The 24,960-nt window shown below is 37.5% G+C and overlaps 1 protein-coding gene across 1 annotated transcript in view; it reads right to left on the reverse strand.

Moving 5' to 3' along the window:
* Positions 1-250: 250 nt before the first annotated feature.
* The window catches only part of BEND4 (BEN domain containing 4), a 50,848-nt gene continuing 26,138 nt past the window's right edge, over positions 251-24,960 (reverse strand). Inside the window, exons 3-5 of the mRNA XM_043973449.1 lie at positions 23,794-23,885; positions 16,249-16,489; positions 251-5,482 (exon numbers count right to left, since the gene is read on the reverse strand). Coding sequence (XP_043829384.1) covers positions 5,265-5,482; positions 16,249-16,489; positions 23,794-23,885 — 551 coding nt within the window. The 3' untranslated portion in view covers positions 251-5,264. The remainder of the gene's footprint in view (positions 5,483-16,248; positions 16,490-23,793; positions 23,886-24,960) is intronic.

Below are 24,960 nucleotides of genomic sequence, written 5' to 3' on the forward strand. Positions count from 1 at the left end.
TCAACAGACAGCCATAAACATCAAAGGCACCATTAGCCAACATCATCAAATCTGATTTGATGATAATGCCTCAGATAGCCAGGATCAGGTAATAAACAATAAGTCCCTCATCATCAGATCATGGGATCATCTAGAAAACCACACTTTAACATTATGTTCTATTATATTTTTATTTATTTTGTTAAATATTTCTCAGTTGCATTTAAATCTGGTTCAGGTCATCCCTGACACTTCTGCTCTGAAGCATAGAAAATGTGACTTAGCTATATGTCTGGAGGAAGTCACCATTATAGTGAGAAACATGATGTTAAATTTTAGGGCCTAGTAGCACATCTCCTGGGACTTTCAAGCAGAGAGAAAGGAGTTGTTTAGATATCTTTGGTGGCATTTTTCTATGTAGATGGAATAGAGCGAGAAATATTCATAGGCTTTTTAACTCAAAGTCTTTGAAAGCCAGAAAGCTAACTGCCATAATTATTAGGGAGGTAGCGTGCTATCATGGAAAGCCTCTTAGACCCTGGAATTTAGGAGATCTGGGTTCTAGTCTTGGCTCTGTCACCATCTCACTACGTGACTAGGTAAATCTCTAGGCCTTGATTTCCTTCTTTGCAAAATAACAAAGAGAGACTAAATGCTCCCTGGGCCTCTCAATTTTAAAAGCTTTTGATATCTTTGTGATATATTGCTTCTTTCTTGACAAGATCCTGGCCAAAGTCCTGTGTAGGTTCTGTACAGCCCAATCCATGGCAGTATGGCTTCAGCCAACAAAGTGAAATGCAGGCTTTACCTTTGACATGTGATATACACAGGAAAAAAATATAGGGCACGATGAGAGCTTAACACTACATTCATGATAAATTTCCAAATAAGGAAAGACAATGCCCCTCTTCTGGCTAGTTCCTTGTGTTGGAATGATTTTCGTTTCCTTCAATATTGTTGCTTCTGGATTTTCTATAGCTTTCTGATGGAACGCCTAAAAATGTGAGGCCAAGAAGTGACCACATTATTTAGAGGTGGTCTGATCAGGTCAGAGTGCAGCTCAATTTTGTTTATTTAATGCTCTGTTGGCAGGGAAGATCATCCTGAGATCTAGGGAGATTTGCTGCTACAAAAAGCCATCTCTTCACTAGGATTCTCCCAGTGGTGCTAGACGGCTGTGAATCATGCATGGGACACCAAGATCTTAGAAGACTCAACATTACAAATAGCCTAAAGGGCAATAAAAAGACATATGATAGGGGTGAGTAGGAAGCAGCATGTTACTAACATGACTCATATGAAAGAAGTATAAATGATGCATGTTTATAAAAGTGCTTTAAGGTCTAGAAAGCACTTTCACCATCATTAAGGAAACATTTGCCCAGAAAAGGAAGTGGGCTGGTTATATAGACAAGAAGAAGACAACAGATAGACAGAAGACACTGTTACTCTCTCATCCCTACACACATATAAAAAGAACTAGAGGAAGGTCTTCGGTATGTTGGGTGGATACTCTAAGATGTGAACACAGAAAAAATCATCTAAGATGGGATCGATTCTCCTTTGGCTGAAGGAATACCCACACAAATGAAATTGCAGATCCATCAGATTTTCAAAGCAATGCTTTGAAGGGGCCAGAAAACTGGTGTAGTGCTAAAACTGCCAAACAATGATGTCGATGACCAAATCAAAGGAGTCAGTATTATATTTTGGAGGATGGGAAGAGAAGAGCAGATCATTTAACACAAACTCCAAGCCAACCAAAAGGTCCCTATAACAGTAATGTGTCCAACCTTCATGATGGTTATGACATTTGTATCAGTTATAGCGATACTTTTGACCTCTTAACCAGTTAATATTATTTGAACTATACTTAAAAACTTAAATGACACTATTGGACCACTGGCCTGGAGTCACAGTAACATAGCATCATTGAAAGGGAAGTTCAATGCTACCAAGCTTTTCTCCATGAGACAGATATCCAAACAGATGCTGTGAGGCAGCCAAAGTCAGATGGGCAGAAGAAACACTTCAGGGACTCACTGAAACAGTAAAAAAAACCCAGCATGGTAAAATGGACATAATGCATCTGTCTAGACCTAATTTTTCTAATTTATAAAATGAGGGGGTTTGATAAGCTCCTGAAATGCCAGGAAACAAGAAGCAGATAGACTAATTTTAAATGTAGTAGTCAAGAGACAGTCATTCCTTTCGACAAAGTTGGTGTGATGCCTATAGTCATAGTCAAAGCCTCAACAGTTGGCTATCTAAGCTGTGGTGGTGGCAAAAACTGAAATGATTATGGACCAATCACCACATTTTTTTTAGTCATATTGATACATGGACAGCATTGCCCCGAGCCATCCTAATTTATACTTAGATAACAGAATTCTGACAGGGAAGATCAGGGGGTGCCCTAGAACAATCTGCCTTCATTCAAGACCAGCAAGGCCCAAGACCTCCCAGGTGAAGTCAGGGGAATCATTTAGTGCATCCTTTCATTTTGTTTAGAAAAAATGATGAGATTTCCTGGCCACAACTGTATTCCTTCAGAAAAAAGCAGATTTGTTTTGGGAATGACAGTGAAGGAGAAATGTCTGACTTCCCAAGTCCAAATAAACAGAAGTTATTCAAATACAAGAGAAAGCTAATGAAATCATGAGTGTTTTCTTTCTTGGCCAACTTTTTATCCTTAAATAACGATAGCCCTGCTCTGTAAATAAGCCCTTATGGAAGAAACCACAATCATTTTGCAAAATTTTGATGGACTAGTCCCTCAACCACCTGGTGGCCCCAGTACTAGAAAATGCCCAACTCCTACTGAAGAAGAAATAAAATAATAACAAACTAAAGATATGGTAAAAACAACTGCTTGCTTTACTTGGATAAGACACCCTGCAGTTTTGTGTAAAAGGACTTCTTTCTTAATTGTAAAGGTATTTGGTCACTTAGCCTTGTTCCCTGCCCTTGAACATGGAATGTTTTCTTATTCCAACAATCAATCCTGCCAATTGCATTCCAAATACTCCCCTTTTCTCCCTTGGATGATCTCTCTTTTTCTCTCCTCCCTCTATTGTGAAATGCTTTACTTATCTAGCCTAAGTTGATGCAGAATGCTGCTGATGGGCTTTGTACTACAACTGAGCTTGAAAGGTTATACAAACCCGATCTGTACCCCAAGAAGCTAAATCTTCCAACAGGGAGATATCAGTCTTCCTTAGTGTGTTGATACATCTCTTTGCTTTCAGTTTGTTCTTCTATCTGACCCAAAGTCATCAGACCCCTGATGACAGGTCTGTTTCTTCCAAAAGGTCCCATTCCTCTTGGTCAAGACAATTCCCTGATGCCCTTCAATATATGAAATATTTTTCCTTCTTGGATTTTGAAGATGGATGCTGATGTGGACATCTTCAGCTGTTTACATAAGTACCTATAGACACCAGTACATTGTAGTTGCTCTCCTTTAATTTGTTGGCCCCTGTGTCTCAACAACGATTGTGACATTGTTTTCTAGCACATACCCTTTAACAGGTTAGGCAATGACAATAGAAATAACATATAAATTTTAAGCTTTAGAATTATGAAATGATGCTATAACTCATAACAAAGGAAACAAGCAACTGTTGAAAGTACCTCCTTGTCTTTCACACAGCAGGTACTCAATAAGTATTTGTTGACTGAAAAAAACCACAAATGAATAAGTGACTGAAAAGGGCCAATTTCTTACTTAGAGAGAAACCCAGCAAGGTAATATTTTATAAATACAAACATGTACATTTTCAATTCACTTAACAAATATTTATTGAGTACACACTGTGTGCAGGACACACCTATATTAAATACACTCAACATCATTTTTCATGTAGCCACTCCCATGAATGGCTTGAATACTCAATAAAAGCTGCCATTTTACCACTCTTTCTATAAAGAAATGTAATCATTTGGCATAGTTTCAAAAAAGAAGTGTCACTTGACATCTGATCCTGGAGCCCTCAGGAATAATTACTCTAGTATCTATATGACACTTTTTTAAATGACAGATTTCAAGGACATTTTTAGTTTCACATATGTAGCTCTACAGATGAAATGTGTATGGAGGGAGGGTATGTCATTGACATAGCTATCACCTTTTACTCTTGAAGGCCATGCCAATACATTTTGGTCAATGTTGGTGGAACAAATGGAGGAATAAATAGAAGTTTTAAAGTTTGATACAAACATACAAGAGCTGAGAAGCCAGTTCATGACAGAAAATAAACAAGTTTCACGGAGAATTGCTGAAAATCCTGTTGCATAATAAACTGAATGGCATTGAAGCTGTGTCTATTATGACGTCAGAACATCTGTTCGATTCAGTGAGAAGAATGAGCCAAGCCAATTTTTGGCACAGTTGCAGACCAAGCAACTGATTGGAATTTCCATTTTTAAACCAATTATTTTGGGATTGTGTAAACATAGCCTTGTTTAAGGTGTCTGAAATGGTGGTTCTGTGAATCTGTAATTTCAGACATTTGAAAGATGGCTTTTGAACGATTCTCTGCTGAGTGGACAAAATGTATTACAGTTTTTGTAAACTTCAGAGATGACATGGTACCTTCTATGTCAACATGATGGAATAGCAGTAAAAATGACTGAGTGTGAACTGACTGCAAATAAGCCATGCCTATATAGATGATTCTGTGTTCTCTGTATTTTGAGGATTGATTTTTAAAAATATTGCACTTTGATAGTATAGGAATAGCTTACTAAAGCCATGTATGCCTTGTCTGAGTTGTTAGAGATTAGGCGTTCAATAATCTATGAAAAGAAATTTATTGACAATAAAGCAATGCATTAATTTATATATGTCCTACTCATTCAAATATCACTTACCTTAAAACAACTGTGAAAATCTCCACCCTTTCCTATGGAAAGAATACTGAGCAACATTTACTTTGAGATCAATAGCCAACTTTAATGGCAGCATTTAATGATTTCATAAAGGTTTCTTGGAAGTCCACTTATATTCCCCACCTGATAGTCTAGATATAAAGCATTTGAAACCAATTGCAGTTTTTCATTAATGACTCTGAAAAGTCTGTAGTAGGCATGATGTCTTCCCAAGCTGACCCTGAAATGGATTTCTATCTGGGACTTGTGTTTAAGAGGGTGAAAAGGTAGGATGTCAAAAGTATGACTGAATATGAAATGCTTTGGACTCCTAATTGATATTAACAGTTTATCTCACAATCAGTATTCTCTAGTTGGCTGGCTGCTACAATGGAATAGATTTCCTCTGATTTCCATCAATCTCCAGCTGCATCCTGGGAACCTTTATTGAAGACTTCATCCTGTGAAGGTTGGTGCTCAATCCCTTCATAATATGAGCTGCCATTATGTAGGAAAGTCCCCACAGCTCGTCCTTGCCGGGCATGGCCAACTGCATCACTGAACACTTTGTTTATTTGCTCCTCCGATGGCATCCACCAATCCGGGTTGGAAGTACAGTGCATCCTAATGAACTCTGTGAGAAAGCACACAACAATAAAAACAAAACAAAAAAGACCCAAACAAGAAAAGAAAACAACAACAACAAGCTGGTCTTTGCAAAAGAAAAAATGGGACTGCTTACTGAAAGCTCATAGTAAACTAGAAAAATAGCAGTCCTATGACTGTGTAAGTCGAGGCTTTATGGAAAGAGCTTTATGGGAAATTCAGTGGAATGCTATGATGAGCCATTTGTGGGGCCTTATTTATTCCTCTATGAATCTATCTGGCCACATGCAAAATACAAATTCAACCATGTAAATGAGATACAGAAATAGTAGCCCCACCTCCCATCCTCTACTAAGAAAGCTTAAGGGAAATTCTGGAAAAAAAAATTAAATATCATTTGTATGATGGGCAGTGTAGGTCTAAACACAGTAGAAGAGTAGATTTCCAAATCCATTATCTGTATCCATTCTCATGTTGGCAATTTTCACTATTTTAGTAATTCTAGAGGCATAATCATGATACATAATATTCTTTCAACCAGCTACAAGTCTGCAAATTTCAATAGAGTAAGACGAAAGTGGGGTGGAAATGATTGTTTCTCAGTTTCAAACTGCTGAACTATAGGTTATAATTGGGTTTTGAACTGTATTCTATGTACATGGACTTATATTACTTAATAATTTAAAAGTGAGATTGAATCTAAAATATCAAACTTTCCCTTCTTACCAATCCCATATAATGAGCAAGTCTGGAGGGACAAATTTATTTTTAAAATCAATTTCATTTTTGTTATCCTTTCTTTTCATAGGGTATCATGGTCAACCTGCTGATTATCACTGGCTTTATATTTAGCTAGGCTGATCCTTGGATAGTACATAGTCCTCCATCAAGAACAAACCTTGGGGCAGCTAGGTGGCGCAGTGGATAGAGCACCGGCCCTGGAGTCAGGAGTATCTGAGTTCAAATCCAGCCTGAGACACTTCACACTTACTAGCTGTGTGACCCTGGGCAAGTCACTTAACCCCCATTGCCTCACTAAAAACCAAAACCAAAACAAAACAAAAAAGAACAAACCTTAAACCTTTCAAGTTCAGTAGCATTTGTAGAAGCTTGTTCTACCATGAACTTAAAGAACCCAGAGACCACCCTTCTAGATGTCTCAGGTAAATAAGATACCCAAATGAAAATACAGATTAACTTTACTTTTTTTATGAATAAGTTTGTTTTTGCTTTTGGTCCACACCTGCTATTTTGTTGCTATAATGAACTTGAAGATGCCCTCTACCATATTAGCAACTCCTCTGTAATTTACAGTCCTAAGATAATTATACATCATTACATAGCCAGCATATGCAAGAGGAAAGTTGTGAATCCATGTCTTCCTGACTCTCAGACCAACTCTCTATGGATGATGCTGTAGTGCCTTCTTAAATGTAGTTATACTTTTATATATACCCTATGCTTTCCTAATGAGGTAGGTGATGTAGATAGTTCCTTAGTAACTATCTTAACATTAACAACCTGGATTGAAATGTCTTTCTGAAACATTTCTAAGTAAAGGTATGTGATTGTCAATGTACTATATTTTAAACCAAGGCAAACATTATTTATCCATTTTCTGTCCTCTAGTTTTAGTTAGTGTTAATTGTCCTCCACAATTAAACAATATTCACTATTGGATTTTATTTTTTTGGTTTGAATCTTGTTTTGTTTTTAAGAATTGGGGCTTCTGTTCTCCTTATTCTATGTAACTCCATAATAACTAGTTGATGTGTAAATAGGTATATTTATTGGCTCTTGGTATTATGGAATCCTGTATTTTTTAATTGGCCACACATCACAATAGATATTATGTCCAATATCAAGAGAAAAAACCCTAATGTTTCTCTCAACAGTAGCAAAGCATGGTAATAGATAATGATAGAGTGGAAAGAAGACTTGATTTGGAATTGGAGAATCAACCTAGGTTTGAATCTTGCTTCTGTCCGTGATAACCGCTGAGGCCTTGGGCAAGTTCCTTAACCCCTTGAAACCACTGTAAAATGAGGGTGTCATTTCGTAGTTTCATTTCAAAGGTTCATTCCTGCTCAAAATATATAATTGGGAGAACTAAAATTATCCTATGAAAGTTCTCATTTTTTGTTTTTTGTTTTTGTGGGTCAATGGGGGTTAAGTGACTTGCCCAAGGTCACACAACTAGTAAGTGTCAAGTGTCTGAGGCAGATTTGAACTCAGGTACTCCTGAATCCAGGGCTGGCGCTTTATCCACTGTGCTACCTAGCTGCTCCTGGAAGTTCTCATTTTAGCCTATTAACTCTTTGTTTCCTCTTGTCTGTTTTTTATTTCATCCTTCAGAGTCATCAATTGAACCAGTACGCTTTTGCTCTGGATCCTGGATTACATATCTTTAAAGACACTATTTACCCACAGAAACTATTGTAGGTAAGCTGAAACATTCATGTATATAAAGATTTTGGGTTACCTAAGCAAAAAATTCTGGAGGGGTAATTGCCCTTTGTCAATGGTGAAATAAACAAACTGCAGAATCCAAGCAATGAAAAGACCAGTCAGGTTGAATTTATACCTAATGAGACAGAAAAAGTAGCATGTTTACCCTGCAGACCAGACCTAAATGAATAACTGACAGATAGTATAGAATTAGTGGATCTTGCTAACATGACTATTGTGATATCCTGGAAATATACTATTTGTAGGAACCTTGGAAAGCTCTGATTCTTCTTTCAAACACCCTAGTTGAATTGGCAGAACTTAGAATTGGCCTGTATTTCCTTCCATCAATCCTGCTCCTCTCAGAGTTTCAGGGACTTCTTTGGTAGTTTCCAAGCACTCATTATAAAGAACATGACCATATATGCTCTATTACTCTTATTTAGGATGTTGGATCATGAGACCTCAACTAATTAAAAGTCCATTTTTGTCTTTGCTCTTTTTGTTTAAGTAAAATGATATATTCCCTACTATTCTCCTTTAAAGCTTCACAAACTTGTTCCCCAATTCAAAATACACAAAATGTATTTTGCAAAAGAAATAGAGTCTTTTGTATAACTATTCCAATTCCTTCTGGTGCTTCTGAGAGAGCTCTGAGGGCCTAGAGTTCTCCTCTATACCAGCACAAGAGTGAAACACAGGGGCAGCTAGGTGGCACAGTGGATAGAGCACTGGCCCTAGAGTCAGGAGGACCTGACTTCAAATCCAAACTCAGACACTTGACACTTACTAGCTGTGTGACCCTAGGCATGTCAATTAACCCCAATTTCCTCACCAAAAAAAAAAAAAAGAGTGAAACACATACTTCATAGGAATGGAGCTGGCAGGAGCTTGAAGGAACAAAGTCTTTAGGCCCTTACCATGACTCCCCTCGGGGTTACCAGGGTTGTGGGGAGCCACACTCTCTGCAAGAGGAGAAAATGGAAGCCTTGGATAGGGACTATGCTTCTATTGCTTAAAAATGCATTAAGCCTACCACGGGAATGGCCAGCTTTATATGTCAGCAAAAGGAGGTGGGTTAATAATGCCCATGCTACCTACTTCACAGAATGGTGGTGAGAAGAGCCCTTTGTATATCTTTAAATGCTATAGAAATAAGAGCTGTTATTTTAGCACTCTTGGTTTGAAACTCTCTAATGAACTTATGGGAAATGATATTGCATTATCTTCCTCATCTGGATTTGTAGCTCATCCTCCTTTATTAGACTGCATCCTCCATGAGGGCAGGGAAACGTGTTTTATCTCCGATTTCTATTTTCTCCAGTGCCTACACAGAGCTCTATGCACAGTAGTTACTTAATCAATATGTGTTTCATGAATGTCTGTGTATCTGAAGGACCACAGCTAATCTGTTGGTTTTCTTTTCTGTTGTTTATATATTTTTGTGCTTAGATAGTGGGTCCACACCTCAAGTTTGCCCAATCTTTTTCATTCTTACTCAAATATTTTCCCCCTGTAAGGCTGACTTTGACGTTTGTTTTAACCTGATTTTTCTTGCATGAACATTTTCTACATGCTGAGTGCCCACTGCTACCAAGGAGGCTGAAGCTGGTGGATCTCTTGAGCTCAGGAGCTCTGAGATGCAGTGGGCTAAACCTATGGGCTGATACACTAAATTGGGCATTCATGTAGTCAGCCCTGAAGAGACTGGAGTCACCAGATTGCCTGAGGAGGAGCAAGTTGGCCCAGGTCAGAAACAGAGCAGGTCAAAGTTCCTGTGCTGATGGGAGTAGGATAGGGGTCATGAGTGGGCCCAGCACTTCCAGTCTGAGCAAGGAGGCACAGTCTTAAAAACAAAAACAAACCAAAAAAAAAAAACTTTGCTCATCTAAACTAGTGTGATTTTCTAGAGAAAAGGACACAGGAAAGATCAGCTGGGATTCAAGAGCCACAACTGTGTTAATATGCTCATAGACTGAGCTGTTCTTGTCAACTCTGCATTTATTAAATGCCTGCTGTGTGCCAGGCATTGTGCTAAGCACAGAGGATACAAAGAAAGATCAAAACAGCACCTGTCTGTCCTCAAGGAGCTGTGTTTTGTCTCTTTAGCTTATAAGCTTCCTGAGAATGAATGAGGGAAGGAGCATTTATTAAGCACTTACTGTGTGCAAGGCATGCTGCTAAGGGCTGGGGATACACATAGAAAAAGAATAGAACAAGGATTATATCAGGTGTTTTTTCTTTGATATGATAAAAGATAAGATTTATATAATGCTTTAAGATTTGCAAGGCACTTTACAAAGATTATCTCATTTTATCCTTGAAATTACCCTGGGGGTGGTGGTAATATTATTAGCTCCATATTAGTCCCATTTTACAGATGAGGAAACTGAGGCAGGCAGAAGTTAAGTGACTTGTCCAAGGCCACATAGCTAGTAAGAATCTGAAGTTAAATTTGAACTCAGGTCTTCCTGATTCTAGGGCATCTTCTAGCCATTAAACTGCCCAGCGGCCTGTATGTAGCATAGTGTTCTGCATACCATAGGTGACACACTCACATGTGGGTGTATGTATGTGTGTGTATATATGCATTATTACACACTGTATATATGTATATGTGTGTATGTATATATACATATATGTATGTGTGTGTTTATACATACAGACAGACACACACGTATATGGATAAGAAAGAAACCCTTTTCTGTTTTCTCTTTCTCCCAGGGATTCCCTAACAACTTCTTTGCTTCTTTCTTTTTTTCCCCCTCTCTCAGACTTAAAGGGTGGGCCAAAAGTCACAAAGGGATTTCAATATTTAATAAGTCCTTTATTTTTTGGTTGTAATTTATAATACCTTAGCATCCTATACAGTGTATATATATGTGTGTGTGTATATATATATATATATATATATATATATATGAATGAAATGAATTTACATTATGTGTGAAAAAATCAAATCTCATAAATGGCAAAAATAAAGAAAAATCATTTTCAAAAAGTTATTAAAACATTGTGATTTTTGGCCCACTCTGTAGTTTCTGATGTTACACTCTCTGCCCAACTTTTTCCAACCTTAAATGAACATAAGAAACTTTTAAAAAAATCAATAAGTAAAGTATTAGTGGATTAGAGCAAGAACTTTCATTTCCCATATTCACAACACTTTACAACTGTCAAAACAGCTATTATGACTTTAATAGTTCTGATAGAATGAGCTGGCTGCATTGAATTTGGGGCTAATAGTATTCACTGTAAATGGTGAGACCAAGAGAAGGCAAAAAGCCTTTCCCTAGCTTCCTGGGCAAGTGCTCTATTAAAAGCCCACACTAGAACTCTTTCCTTAGAAATTGCTTCCCTGTTAGGTACTCTGCTTATTCCCACTCAGGAAATCAAAGATCTCTCCCTTTCTCTCAAGGGTTCAAAGACCTCGGGGGACAGTCAGTCAAGACTTGATGCATCAGTCCCTTGATAATTTAATCAATTCAAAGACTGAGCATTTTCTCTGACATATTAACCTTCTGAACTACAGAGGCATGAATTTCAACCACACTGACTCACCAATCTCAACCAACGAGTTATCATTTCTTCTAAATTCTTACAAAGTAGATGAATCACATCTAGGTCATAGCAGATTGAGTGGCCCTTCCATTTTATCATTCTTGGCAAATGCCTAAATGACCTAACCAACTACCTGAACACAAATAAATGTCATTTACTTTCCTATTTATTCCCTACTCCAGGGCTAGTACCTACCACATGTGTGTTTCTGTACTACAACTAAAAATGAAGGAGAAAAAAAACCCAACCAGAGACCACTGGTCAAAGTGGACTTTGGTTAGAGAGCTAATTAGACTTATTAGTTTTATGATCAGTCATGTCAAAGTTCCCAGGTAAGTATTGGGGCTATATGATGTTTTCTATCAGTACTGCATAAACTTTCTTTTAGTGGGAGGAACAAGAGGCCGATTTTCCCTTGTGGGTTCAAATGAAAGAATTTTACTATTTGTTGTTTACAGAATGGGACTTAGACAACAGAACTTACTTTCTCTACAAACCAAAGAGTGAATCTTTGAAATTCCACACAAACACTTTCTACTGGGTGTACCAAAAGTCTATATAAATCACTCCAGCACCTAGGGAGATGTTGAAGAATTGGGGAAAGTGTGAAGTACTTAGTCTTTGAGGTTGTAAAAGAAATACTGTTTCTGTGATCAGAGCTTAAAGATGTCAGTCACCAGGTCATCCTTGGCATTCTGGCAGAAAGGGATGGACTTTAGTTCCTTGCCACTGCTATTTCACCTAGACAACAGTAGGCTCACCAGTATCTGTATGAATGATGAGGGCTTCTTGGGCTTCTGAATGAGTGACTAATGAGGTGGGTGGCTTGCTAAACATTAAAGCATCACCACCTCCATGAGAGAGTATTAACTCTCTGCTGAGCAGGACCATCATTGTGGAGTTTTTGCCTATAATGATTCTTTCTCCTGACAAAATCTCGGCCTCTTCCATAGTAGAGCAAAATTGAATAGCTTTTGGACTAGCCTTTATTATTCCTGCGGCTTTTTCTTAGAGCTATAGTCTCAGAGGCCACCTAGGTCAGTCCATCCCAAAGTCAAAACCTCGTCTAGAATCTATCTGACAGTCATCCAGTCTTTGTTAGCACTCTGGTCTGAGATGAGATCTTAGGATCACAGAGGCAGAGCTAGAAGGAACCTCAGAGGCAATCTAGTCCAACTTTTTACAGATGAGGAAACTGAGGTCCCAGCAGGTTATGCAAGCAACTCTCCTAAGGTTATCCAAGTAGTAAGCATTGGAAGGGGGATGTGAATCCCCACCTTTTGACTCCAGAGTCAGTGCTCTTTCCCCTGTAATATTTCCTGAGGAAGCCCCATCCTAGTCTGGGGTAACTCTAATTGCTGTTTTTCTTATATTGAACTGAAGTTACTTCTGCAGCTTCCATCCATTCAGTACTCCTTGTTCTGCCTTCTGGGACCAAGTAAAACAAGATGAAGCCCTCTTGAGCATAATAGCTTTTCAAACATCTCAAGACTGCCTCCCACCCAGACTTCTCTTCTCCAGCGTAAACATTCTTAATTCCTTCTGTAGGTCCCTGTAGAGTGTAGTTTCTAGTCTCCTCAACATCTTTCAGATGAATGTTAGATCGTCAACATTCTTTCTAAACTGTCACACCCACAACATAGCAGATAAGGCCTGAGCAGGTCATAGTATAACAGGAATATCATCACCTTTGTCCAAGAACATCTGCTTCCATTAAAGCAGCCCAGGATGTCATTAGGATTTTTTTGGCTGTTATGTCACACTGCTAATGCATATTGAGGTGCCAATGTGCTAAGACCTTGAAATGTTTTTCGTAGGAACTATTGTCTGGCCATATCTCATTCTCTGTTTGTATAATTAGTCTTTTAAACCCAAGGTTTGTACTTGGCACTTACCCTGTTAAATTCTATCTTACTGGATTTGGCCAATTATTGTAACCTTTTGAGATCTTTTTGGATCCTTGCTCTGTCATCCAGTCTCAGCTTCATATTATCCACAGATTTGATAAACAAGCCTTCAACCAAGTCATTGATAAAAATGTTGAATGGAGAGATCCCTGTGGCACTTCACTAAGGACATTTCTCCAAGTTGACCTTTTATTAAGCACCTACTCTGTGCTAGAAATTGTGCTAAATGTTAGGGATACAAAGAAAGGCACCCCCCTCAAACCCCAAAACCAAACCCAGTCCCTGCTTTCAAAAAGCTCACTATTCCTTGAGTCCAGTTCTTCAATCATTTCTAAATCCATCTAATTAGTATTGTCCAGTCCATTTTATCCATAAAGCTATCATGAGAGAATTTGTCTAGTACCTTGCTAGAATCTAAGTAAATTGTGTCTGTGACATTCTTTTGATCTAACAGGCTATTAACCCTGATTTTTTAAAAAAAGGAACTGAGGTTAGATGTTTCTTGACAGTATGCTGGCTTTCCTTTCTGAATAATGTATTCTAGAATTTTGCTAGGAAGCAAATTTAAGCATATTGTCCTATAGTTTGAAGAATCCACCTCCTTTATCTTTTTTCTTTTTTTGAAAATGGGGACATTTGCCTTCTTCATGTCTTTATGGCACATCTCTGGTTCTCTGTAATTTTTCAAAGATCACTGCACACACACGAAAATAGTTGACACATATATGTCACTTTAAGGTTGACAAAACACCTCATAGACATCATCTTTGTGATCTTCACAATAACTCAGTGTGTGTGTGTGTGTGTGTGTGTGTGTGTGTGTGTGTGTAGTGTGTGTGTATGTGTGTTAGGGGTAGGTACTACAGGCATAATTGTCCCTTAAGGCTCAGAGAACTTAGCAACTTGTCCAAAATCACACAGCTAATAAATGTCAGCAGCAGAATTCAAACCTGGGTCTTTTTAGGGCTCTATCTCCTGCATTATTTCCAGTACTCCAGAAGTGCTGTGAGTGCCCTGACTTATAGCTCCTTTAGCTCTGGTTCCTTGAATTCATTGAGTGTAACTGGATGCTGTCTTGCCTTATTTTCATTTATCTTGAGTTTCAATTTCCTATTAACCATTTTTGTTTCCAATCTCAAGAATATTCTCATTATCAGAGAAAATGTAAGAAAAAAAAACTTGTGCTCTTTTGTCTGATGTCATCTCATCTCCCATAAACATGTTCCTCTACATTCTTTGAGCTTCCACTTGCTCCCAACATAGCTAAGACTCTTTGTCCTTTTGTATTCACTTCACACATCACTTTTCTACAGGATTATGGCATTCTTTTGTATGTACCTCCATTTATTTTCTATTGCTAACATATTCCATATATTTATTTTTGAAAATTTTTTAAAGATTTCTCTTAAAAAATTCAGTAGATGAGTTCCCTATGTAGCCTCATGAGTTTCTTTAGACAGCTCTTGCTTGTCACATATACTGAAATAATTTGTTTGCATCATCGGAATTTTGTTTCTGAAAGCATTCCACCACTTTTGAGAGTAAGCTTTCCATGCAGAAGTTTAAACCAGGGGAATCTTATCTTTTTTCTGAACTTTCTGAAATTAGCTCACCCCAAACCTAGGATACAAGTCAGATAACATCAGGCTTTCCCCTCCTTATCTATCACAAACACTAAAATTGCATAGCTAGATTTCCCTAAGATTCTTATAATTTCTACTTTAGCAATCAGTTTTTAATTATTAATCAGAATTAGGTCCAGGATAGTAATTTTCCTTGGCAGTTCTTCTACATTTTAAAGTATTAAATTATGATCAAGGCAGGGCCATAATTTATCACATGTTCTGCTTCTGGCAGAGAGGTGGTGGTGGGGAGGGCAGAGAGGTGGGGGGAGAGAGAGAGACAGAGAGAGACGGAGACAGAGATGGAGACTGAGAGATAGAAAAGAGAGACAAAGAAAAAGGGAGGAAGAGACAGATAGAGAGACATACACACAGAAGAGACCCCTCAGATATCTAGATGGCTGGACCATAATATAGCTCAGAGGAAACTGGGGGCCAGAGAATTCAAGTGACTTTCCCAAGGTCATATATTTAGTTAGTGGCAGAGCTTGTCTCACACTGTTTTATAACACTGTCCACATGCTGAATCAATTTTTCCCCTGTTAATTCTCCCTCCCTCCCTATTAATCTTATTTGCACAACACATCCAACCAACTTTAAAGTAGTCCATATTGAATGTTAATACTGATTAAAACACTAGATCAACAGTTTTTCTATTAAGTTTTTTTTTTTTATAGCATAGGAAAGACCTAACAGAGCTTGGTGAATTTCTGGCCCTAATAAATGTCTATTGATATTTGGCTAACATTATAACAGATTATATAAATTTGGGCTAAATAGTCTCAAAGGCCTAGAAAATGGAATATGAGGAAGATATTTGGAAAGGGGAATTGGAAATCATCTAGCCAAAATTATATGAACAATTATGAAAAAAAATTTCTTCCCTTACTCTTCCATACATTTCCCCTGCTAGTCCTCCTCCATACATTTTTCCTTGTAGTCCTATGCTCTGGTTCTTCCCATCTCACATCCATCCCACTTTGGTCAAAGAAGATCTTCGGTTGAAATTGAATCAGGATTTAGTATGTAAATTACAGTGCTATGTAATGTCAATGTACCATTGAGTCAGAGCACTGATACCAAAGCCAATAAAATGTCCTCCAGAAAGTTTTGGATAAGGAATTGATGGGCCACACAAAGCTTGTGAGATCTCAGGAAAGTAAAAATACAGGAAAGCAGAACACTTCTACTGAGCCACAGCCAATGCAGTGAAATGGGATCACATATGGTGGACACTGAGCAAAAGGATGCAGTACCTCTGAGACATGTTACTTTAACTGGATCCAGAGGACGTCTTTCAGGACCTGTCTCTCCTGACTGAACTGACCTTTTCCTTTTTCCAAGGCCGCATGAGTACTTAAGCTCATCGGTTGTAAAAACAAATCTGATGAGGTATCGAAGTAGCCGCCTCCCATCTTTCTTGGAAGAATTTACGGCCTCATCCCATTGTTTACTAGTGATGTAGACAGGGTAGTTGTTCAACAGCTGCTTGCTTCCCTGGGAAAGTGAAACATTTTCCATTATACACTTAGGCATACAGAGAGAAGCTCAACCGATCTCTGCTTGAAAGGAAAACAGGCTTGTAACCAAGCTGATAGGCTGACAATGAAACGCATACTGAAGGGAGCAAGTAATCGCTCATACTCAGAACGGGCACTTTTTAAATTACATTTGCATTTTCTATAACAAGAGCCCGATGAGGTATAATGAACACCTTTGAGAGAGCAGCTATTTATAACTTGCACTTTAACAGGTAGGTTAAAATGTGTCAAGATTCAATGACAGGGAACACCATTTAAATATACCCATAACTTTCCTTTTCAGTCTACTCAAAGGTATAAAAATGACTTTCAAGAGTGGGATCAAACATGTCTCATCACCCCCCTCCCCTTGCAGTTAAGTACTTCAGACATGACTTTTATGACATCTTTTCATAAGATATTTATTACCTGCATTTAACACCTCACACCTGCTAGCCAGTCTATTACCTTGAAAACAATGTGGAGAAAGTAAATACGAAAGTGAATTTTAAAACTAGAAAAGGTTCATTAATAGTCACAGGAAAACACATTAACTCAAATTATAGCTCTGTGCAAATATGCCACTATGTCAACTCAAAATTTTTCTTCCTTTTAACCTTCATAATTTATGTCTGCTATAAAATCCCAGGGCTCAATAGCTGCAGTGGGGCTAATTATGGGAATTTCAGGAACGTTTATAAGCCATGTTTAGTCAATTGTACCTACACTACCATTACTTCAGTTCTTGTGGTCTATAAAATTCTATAGTCCAGGACCAATTAATTAACCCAAGATCTCAATTTTAATGTACTCCTTCTCCAGTAATTAAGGTATACAAAATAAAGAAGGGGAAACCCTAACAACTCATTCAGTTTTACAATGCCACAAATTTACTACTGGTTATAAATGTGGCAATGTTTAAGCCTTGAGGGGCCTTATTTGAAAAACCTCTGTTCAGCTAGAGGCTGTTATGTTTATCTTGCTAGATTTGACTACATACATATATACATATATGTGTGTATAAAATATATATTTATTGTTATTCAGTTGTTCAGTCATGTCTAACTCTTCTTGACCCTTTGGACCATACTGTCCATGGGGTTTTCTTGGCAAAGGTGCTGAAATGGTTTTCCATTTCCTTCTCCAGTAGAATATGGCAAAAAGAGGTTAAGTGACCAGCCCAAGGTCACACAGATAGTAAGTGTCTGAAACTGGATTTGAACTCCTGACCTGTGCTGTCTCCAGGCCCAGTGCTTTATCCACTGAGCCTTCTAGTAGCCTCCTATGTATATGTGTATATGTATGTATGTCCATATAAATTCTATAACAATGAAGCTTAAATCTGTTAATATATGTGAAGCATTTTGATAGCCTAAAAAGTGCTATCTACCTGTTGATTTTATTTTTAATATAGCCTGAACTTCCTTAGTTTCTTAAACAGTTAAGTCTACATTGTGATTTTTAAAAACGAATTAGCATATTTAGCACAAACAGAAAAAGAAACCAACCAGTGGAAGTATATCTAGGGACAATGAAACCTGATCAAAAGGTTCCATTCCCATGGCTATGAGTCTGTCAAAATGGCAAGAAATTGAGAAATAGAGCAAATCTCAATGAATCAGGGGCCTCACTTAATCTTTTTCCCTCTTTCTATTTTTAAGACTAAAAGGCAGGAGAAAAATAGTGTCATTGACAGCATAGTTCTGGACTTGGAGTCAAGACATCTGGCTTCAAATTGTAGGACAATTCTTTAACTTTGAAACTCATAGAGCCTTCCCAAAGTGTTTGATTTTTAATTGCCTTACATTTATGTGGCATATACACATACATACTTATATTAAACATATACACATATGCATAGTGTGTATATATTATGTATGTAGCAGCTAGGTTGCACAGTGGATAGAGTGTCAGCTCTGGAGTCAGGAGGACCTGAATTCAAATTTGGCCCCAGACTCTCACTAGTTGTATGACCCTGGGCAAGTCATTTAACTCTGTTTGATTCAGTTTCCTCATCTGTAAAATGATCTGGAGAAGGAAATGACAAACCACTCCAGGATCTTTGCCAAGAAGACTCCAAATGGGGTCAGGAAAAGTTGGACATGACTGAAATGTATGTATGTATGTATGTATGTATGTATGTATGTATGTATGTATATATGTATGTATGTATATTTCCCCTGCTAGAATTTAATATCCTTTAGAAAATGAATTGCTTCATTTTTTGTCTTTATGTCCCTAATGCCTAGCACAGGGCCTAGTACAGAGTAGGTGCTTAATAAATGCTTGTTGATTCATTGATTGGTTATGTATAAAATAGGGATAATGATTCTTATATGACCTGCCTCACCAGTTGTGAGGAAAGAGCTCTATATGCCCTTAAATGATAAAAACATGTGAGTAGTTATGGGATCAAAAGCTCAAAAGGATTTCAAAGATTATCTAATCCAATCCCCTCACTTTACAGATGAGGAAATTTAGGTAAAGCGATTTTGCTCAAGGTGACATGGCTACTTAGTGTTAGAGCCAGGATTTGAACTTGGCTCTTTTGACCGCAAGTTGGGGGCTCTTTATGTTTTGGCCCGTTGCTCCAGATACATTTGGTCCATTGTCCTATACTTCCTACAGCTCCAGTATTGTATAGTTTAGTTATCTTGAGGATGATCACCAAAATCCTCCAGAAGACCTTCTGAGGGATCAAATCATGATGAAGTGATGTTAAGCACACTCCAGTTATTAAGGCAGGAAAACAGAAAACATTTAGGAAACATTCTAGAAAATGAAGGTTGAAATAAAGAAAAAAAGATGACTTTCTGCTACAGGTAATTCCTTTAACCAAAACTCCTTATTTTAGTCAACTATTTGGCGAGTGAATTATCAGGATTTGTTTTTCTGTCCTTGCTCCTCTGAGCAAGCTTTGGAGACTTGTATCATTTGAATCTTTTTTGGTCCTATTTCTTCTTTAGAGATTTCATGTGTATTCCTCTTGTCTCTTCAGAGAAGGAGTATATGTTCCTTGAAGCTAGGAACTATATAACACATTATATATGTGTATATAGGTATATGTTTATATATACACACAAATGCACATGTATATATGCATACTATATATACATATATTTGTATTTCATACAGTGCTTAGCACAGTGTTAAGCAATCAATAATTAATATTCAATTGATTATGCCATGGACAAGGAGGTATTTTCCCCCTTATAAAAGATAACTTCTACAGTTGGTCACATCTTTTCAGAGAAATATTTTATAGCATCACAGACAGAGTTGGAAGGGATTTAGAGGTGATCTAGTCTAACTCCTTCATTATACAGAGGAGGAAACTGAGATCCAGAAAATGTTCAATAACTTGCCCCAAGTCACACAGGTTTTTAGATGCAGAGTTAGAATCTGAAACCTAGCCCGCTGACTCCTAATGCAGCACTTTTCCCCCTTACAGATGATAGGTGTCTCCATTTAATGAAAGATTTGTAGAACCCATAGTAAATTCAGTAAGTGCTCAGGTGTTGGGAATTTTTTGTTGCCTTTCTATCCAAGTGAGTGGAACAAGTTTCAGGCCTTACTCCTTTATGAAGGAATAAATATAATTTTTTTTAAAAAGGTAGAAAGGGACACAGAGGAGGATTATGTTAGTAACATCCTAACAGTTAAATAGATAACAACTTTCACAGGTCTGCCTTAAAATCCTAATTTGCAATTAACCAGATAGCCAGCTCGAATACGCAGGGCTCTGGTTTTTTACAGAGGAGGCTTTGGCATGCTACAAAAGTTTCAGATAAACTACCAAACTACTAAGTCTGCATATTGAACATTTAAGCCATCAAAAAAAAAATAATAGTCCATGTTTTCAAGAGATAGGTAGAGTTAACAATTTCCCCCTTTATCCCAGAAGATTTGGGGGTACTGTTAAAATCTCCTGAAAATCTGGATTTCAAGCAGATGACACACTCCTCTTCATTTCAGGCTCTAAAGTCGAACAGTTGTACATTTCGCTAAATTCCTTGGAATGATGCCAATGCTGCTGATAGATTATTAACACCCTGAGCTGGTAAAAGTGATTTAAAAACCCTCAATAAAAACTTTTGATTCCACATTTGGACACTTCTATCATCTGAATTTTATTCTCTATTATCCTGCTTTTATCTACAAGAGAACAGAATACTTAATTGTATTTTTTTTTAGCTGAAGAAATGGTGAAAGCCCCTGATCACTTGTTAGTAGAAGCAGGGGGACAAAAGGGGAGCCTGGTTTCCAATTTCTCCCTCTCCTTTTTTTCTTTCTGACAAATGGCTCAGGTTGTTCACAAAATGTTATTTGCCTCCAGATGGGTTTACTGGTTTTGACCAGCTATTTAATTTTAATTTCAAAGTAATTGAGGATTTGAAGTCTCTGTTTTGCAAAGCATATCAAACCATTTTATATGTGGCTGGGAAATTTGTGTGATTGCATTGAGCAGGATCCAATATTTGTTTATGAGGTAGGAAGGGGGATATGCATATGGGTCTTGAAGGTAGAAAAGGAAGAGCTAAGTTAGAATGTTTTCTCTTGATGTTCTTCACTGACACTATATCCCCAAATCCTAACTGGGCTTAGGGATGAGGAAAGAGATAAAGGAAGTTCCTACAATTAAAAATATCACCCAGTTGATGGTAGGAGAGGAAGGGGATGGAGAGAAGCAGGCATATAAAAGTAGAGACTTTTGCTTCTTTTTGCATCCCTTCCTTAAACATGATTGACATCAAATAAAGAAGGAAAAATGAAAGGAGAAGTAGATTAGGAGGTAGGTGACCTTGGTTCTACTCCTTATTATCTGTGTGACCAAGGGCAAGTCACTTAATCTCTAGAATCGTAGGTTAGAAGGGATCTCAGAGATCATCTACTCCAGTCTTCTACCTGACTCATGAATTATCTTCTCTAATCACCTTCAGACCACAACATAAAATCCTTTACTGGGTCTGTACTTAAAGCCTTTCTAGTTTGGAAGACTCTGTTAGAGCCTGCTTTCTGATGACACCATCTTCAAGAACCTAGGGTCATCTCCATTTTGTGATGAGGTATCACAATAAGACTTTAATCTTATTATGCCTTATTTAGTGGAGGGAATTCCTCCACACAATAAAAAAAATCCTCTACTTATGTATGGTTCCTATAATGTTGTATAGAGGCCTTTAAAAAATATCATATTCATGCTAAAGATAGGAACTGAACCTGTAATTTCATTGGGTTAGGGAACTCCCTGGATGAAGAAAATCCTTCTATCAGTGCAAACTGGCACTTTCTCCATCAACATAATCTGAGAGTGTTATCTAGAGTATGGAGAGTTTAAATGATTAGCCCTGGGTCACAGAACCAGTATGTGTCAAAGGTGGGACTTGAACATGGGTGTTGGGTTCTGAAGTGAAATTGCTGTCCATTATCCCTCTGCATATTCAAGTTTTATCATTAAAATCAGCAAAGTATGGTTTTTGAGGTGCAAAGTACCAGAAAATAGAGCCAATCTAGGACCCTTCTCAAACATTTTTAATATTCACTTGTAAAAAAACAACTTACTCAGTTATTATTTAGATTGACCATTTTGAAGTTATTCAGAAAAGTTGGAAAAAATTTCAAATATAAAAATAGAACTATGGAGCTGTTTAGATTATGGAAGAAATAATAATACTTTAGAATAGTTAATTGGAATAAAAGATAATACAATGATATGACTGAGGACATTTTATGTGACTAGATTAAAAAAGAAAGTAGTGTAGTGGAAATAAATTCAGTAATTTTCCCATTATACTGGAATAGGAAATGCACCTAGGTGGCACAGTGGATTAAGCCTGGGGCCTGGAGCCAGAAAAACTGGATGGAGGTCAAATCCTGCCTCAGACTCTTAGTAGCTGTGTGACACAGTCTCCTCAATTGTAAAATAGGGTTGTTGTAAGGATTAAATGAGACAATATTTATAATCACTTAGCACAGTGCCTGACATATAGTAAGAAATTAATCCTTGCTTCTTTCCTTCCTTGCTTCCTTTTTTCCTTCCTTCCTCCCTCCCTCTTTCTTTTTTTCTCTTCCCTCTTTCCCTCCCTCCTTCCTTCCACTGTATTGATAGTTATTGAAAAGCAGGATGGTATAGTGGAAAGATATTAGACTTGAAGGCAGAAGACCTGGGATTGCTTTCTTATTCCAACACTTATTAGTTTCTTGGACAAGTCACATAACCTCAGCCTCTTTGCACATTTGTAAAATGGGAATAAGAATACTCCTACTACTTACCACACATATTTATTGTGAGGTTTAACTTGGGTAATATCTATAAAGCACTAGGTAGACCTTAAAGTGCTGGCATTTACTCAAGATATTGTCTACAAAGCAAAGTCTCCAAACTGGTTTATTTTATTTGCTCCTCAACCCAACATGGTTTATCTCTGCAAATATGGAAAGGTTAGAAACTTCTTCATCTATTGCTCAACAACAAACTTGGAGGTTTTTGTATGAAAACTCTTTTCAGTAGGTAACAACTATTTTGCATCAAAGATTTTAGTGAAATGTCCACCAGTACCAATTAATCCTTTGCAAAATACTGTGGTTGTGAAGATAGTGCCTGGCACATGGTGAGTGTTTAATAAATGTTTATTGATTGATTGATAGACAGTAGTCTCTTTGGTAGTAGATGTCATGCTTATATTTTTCTGTTACAGTTATATGAGTAGAAACATCCTGGGGTGGTGGTGACTGATAGGTGGGTTGGGAAGACCTGCTAAAAATGGTGAACATTTTCATGGACTATAGTTTTTCCTTGCTTAGCAAAGAAACTAACTAATAGTCAAACTATCCCATCACCACTATCATCATCATAATGGCTAGCATCCATATGGCACTATAAGGTTTGCAAAGTGCTATGCATGTGTTACCTCATGTAATCCTCACAATAACCCTGCAAGGTAGGTGCTATTATGATTCTTTTTACAGATGAGGAAACTAAATCTGAGAGAGGTTATATCAACTTGCTCAGAGTCACAGCTAGTAAGTACCTGAGGTGAGATTTGAACTCAGGTCTTCCTAACTCCCAAGTCCAGCACTCTTCCCCACTGTACCATTATAATTTCAAGAAACATGTAAACCCAGCAAGGCATATAAACAGGCAAAACTTTCAGAAATCTATTTTGTCACTAATGCATTCTTTGTTTTTTATTGGTGGATTAATAAATGATCAGTTTCATCTCATTGAAGTCAGGAACATAAAAAATGCTTTTTTGTGTGTGTCTTTATATCATACACTACCTCTGTGGGCTGATCTGCTGGCTGTGGTATCATAAGCTGGTTATGATGCTGAAGGACAGTTTTCAAATAATCTAAGACCGTCTGGCAGGGCACTGTAGGAAACAGATTGTAATTACTGAATACTCTTGGCATGGCAGCAGCAGCAGCAGCAGCAACAACAATAACAACAACAACAACAACAACTTTGAATCAACAATGGCTCTCTAAGATTTGTATTGTCAATTCTCCAAAGAGGCATTTTGTAGCAGAAATACAGTTTCTCTTATTATTTGTGCAATCATTTGATTTGGTAAATCCAGAGCAGGTGTTGTACCTCAGAAGTCTTCAAAGATTTTTCTACCCTCGGCACAGTATACTCTGAAGGGTTTCCATGTTAAAGAAGATTACAGGACTAAATCAGGTCAACAACAATGATAATAAAAAAGTTTGCATTAGGGGCAGCTAGATGGCGTGGATAGAGCACCGGCCCTGGAGTCAGGAGTACCTGAGTTTAAATCCGGCCTCAGACACTTAACACTTACTAGCTGTGTGACCCTGGGCAAGTCACTTAACCCCAATTGCCTCACTAAAAGAAAAAAAGTTTGCATTATAAACACAATTTAAACTAAAAAAAGGTAAAATGTTTCTCATATAATTTGAATCATTATCCAAAATTAACATTCAACAACATGTTACCCTTTTAAAGTTGTGGTCTGGATAGCTGATTTTTATTGTTGACATGATAGTAATATGATTAATCTCTATTTCCTAATTTTTTCAGGGGGTAAATACTGCACGCAATTCAGACACTTCCCTCCATATACAAATGTACACACTTGGATGCATTCTTGCTTCACAGATCCTTTCTCTGAAGGTGATTAGTTAGCTAGTTTTGACTCAGATAAAGGCCCTTCTTAAGCAGATGTTGCCACATACCTAATTAACTATTCATATTTTGGAAAATAGTTCTTTTCTACTGTGACTGAGATAGCTTGAATGAATAAACAAGCACATTTTATGAAAAATTATGTTTTAAAAAATCCTTTAGTATTAGCCCTCTTAGAATGACCTACTTTTTTAAAAAATAAAGTCTTGGGAACCTTACTAAGACTATTTTGCAGCGATTATTCTTTCAGTGGCTGTCCATAGTGCTGAATAGGGAACTCATCTCATTTAAGAAGATAATAG

This window comes from Dromiciops gliroides, chromosome 6, assembly GCF_019393635.1.
Source record: "Dromiciops gliroides isolate mDroGli1 chromosome 6, mDroGli1.pri, whole genome shotgun sequence".
Classification (NCBI taxonomy): Eukaryota; Metazoa; Chordata; class Mammalia; order Microbiotheria; family Microbiotheriidae; genus Dromiciops; species Dromiciops gliroides.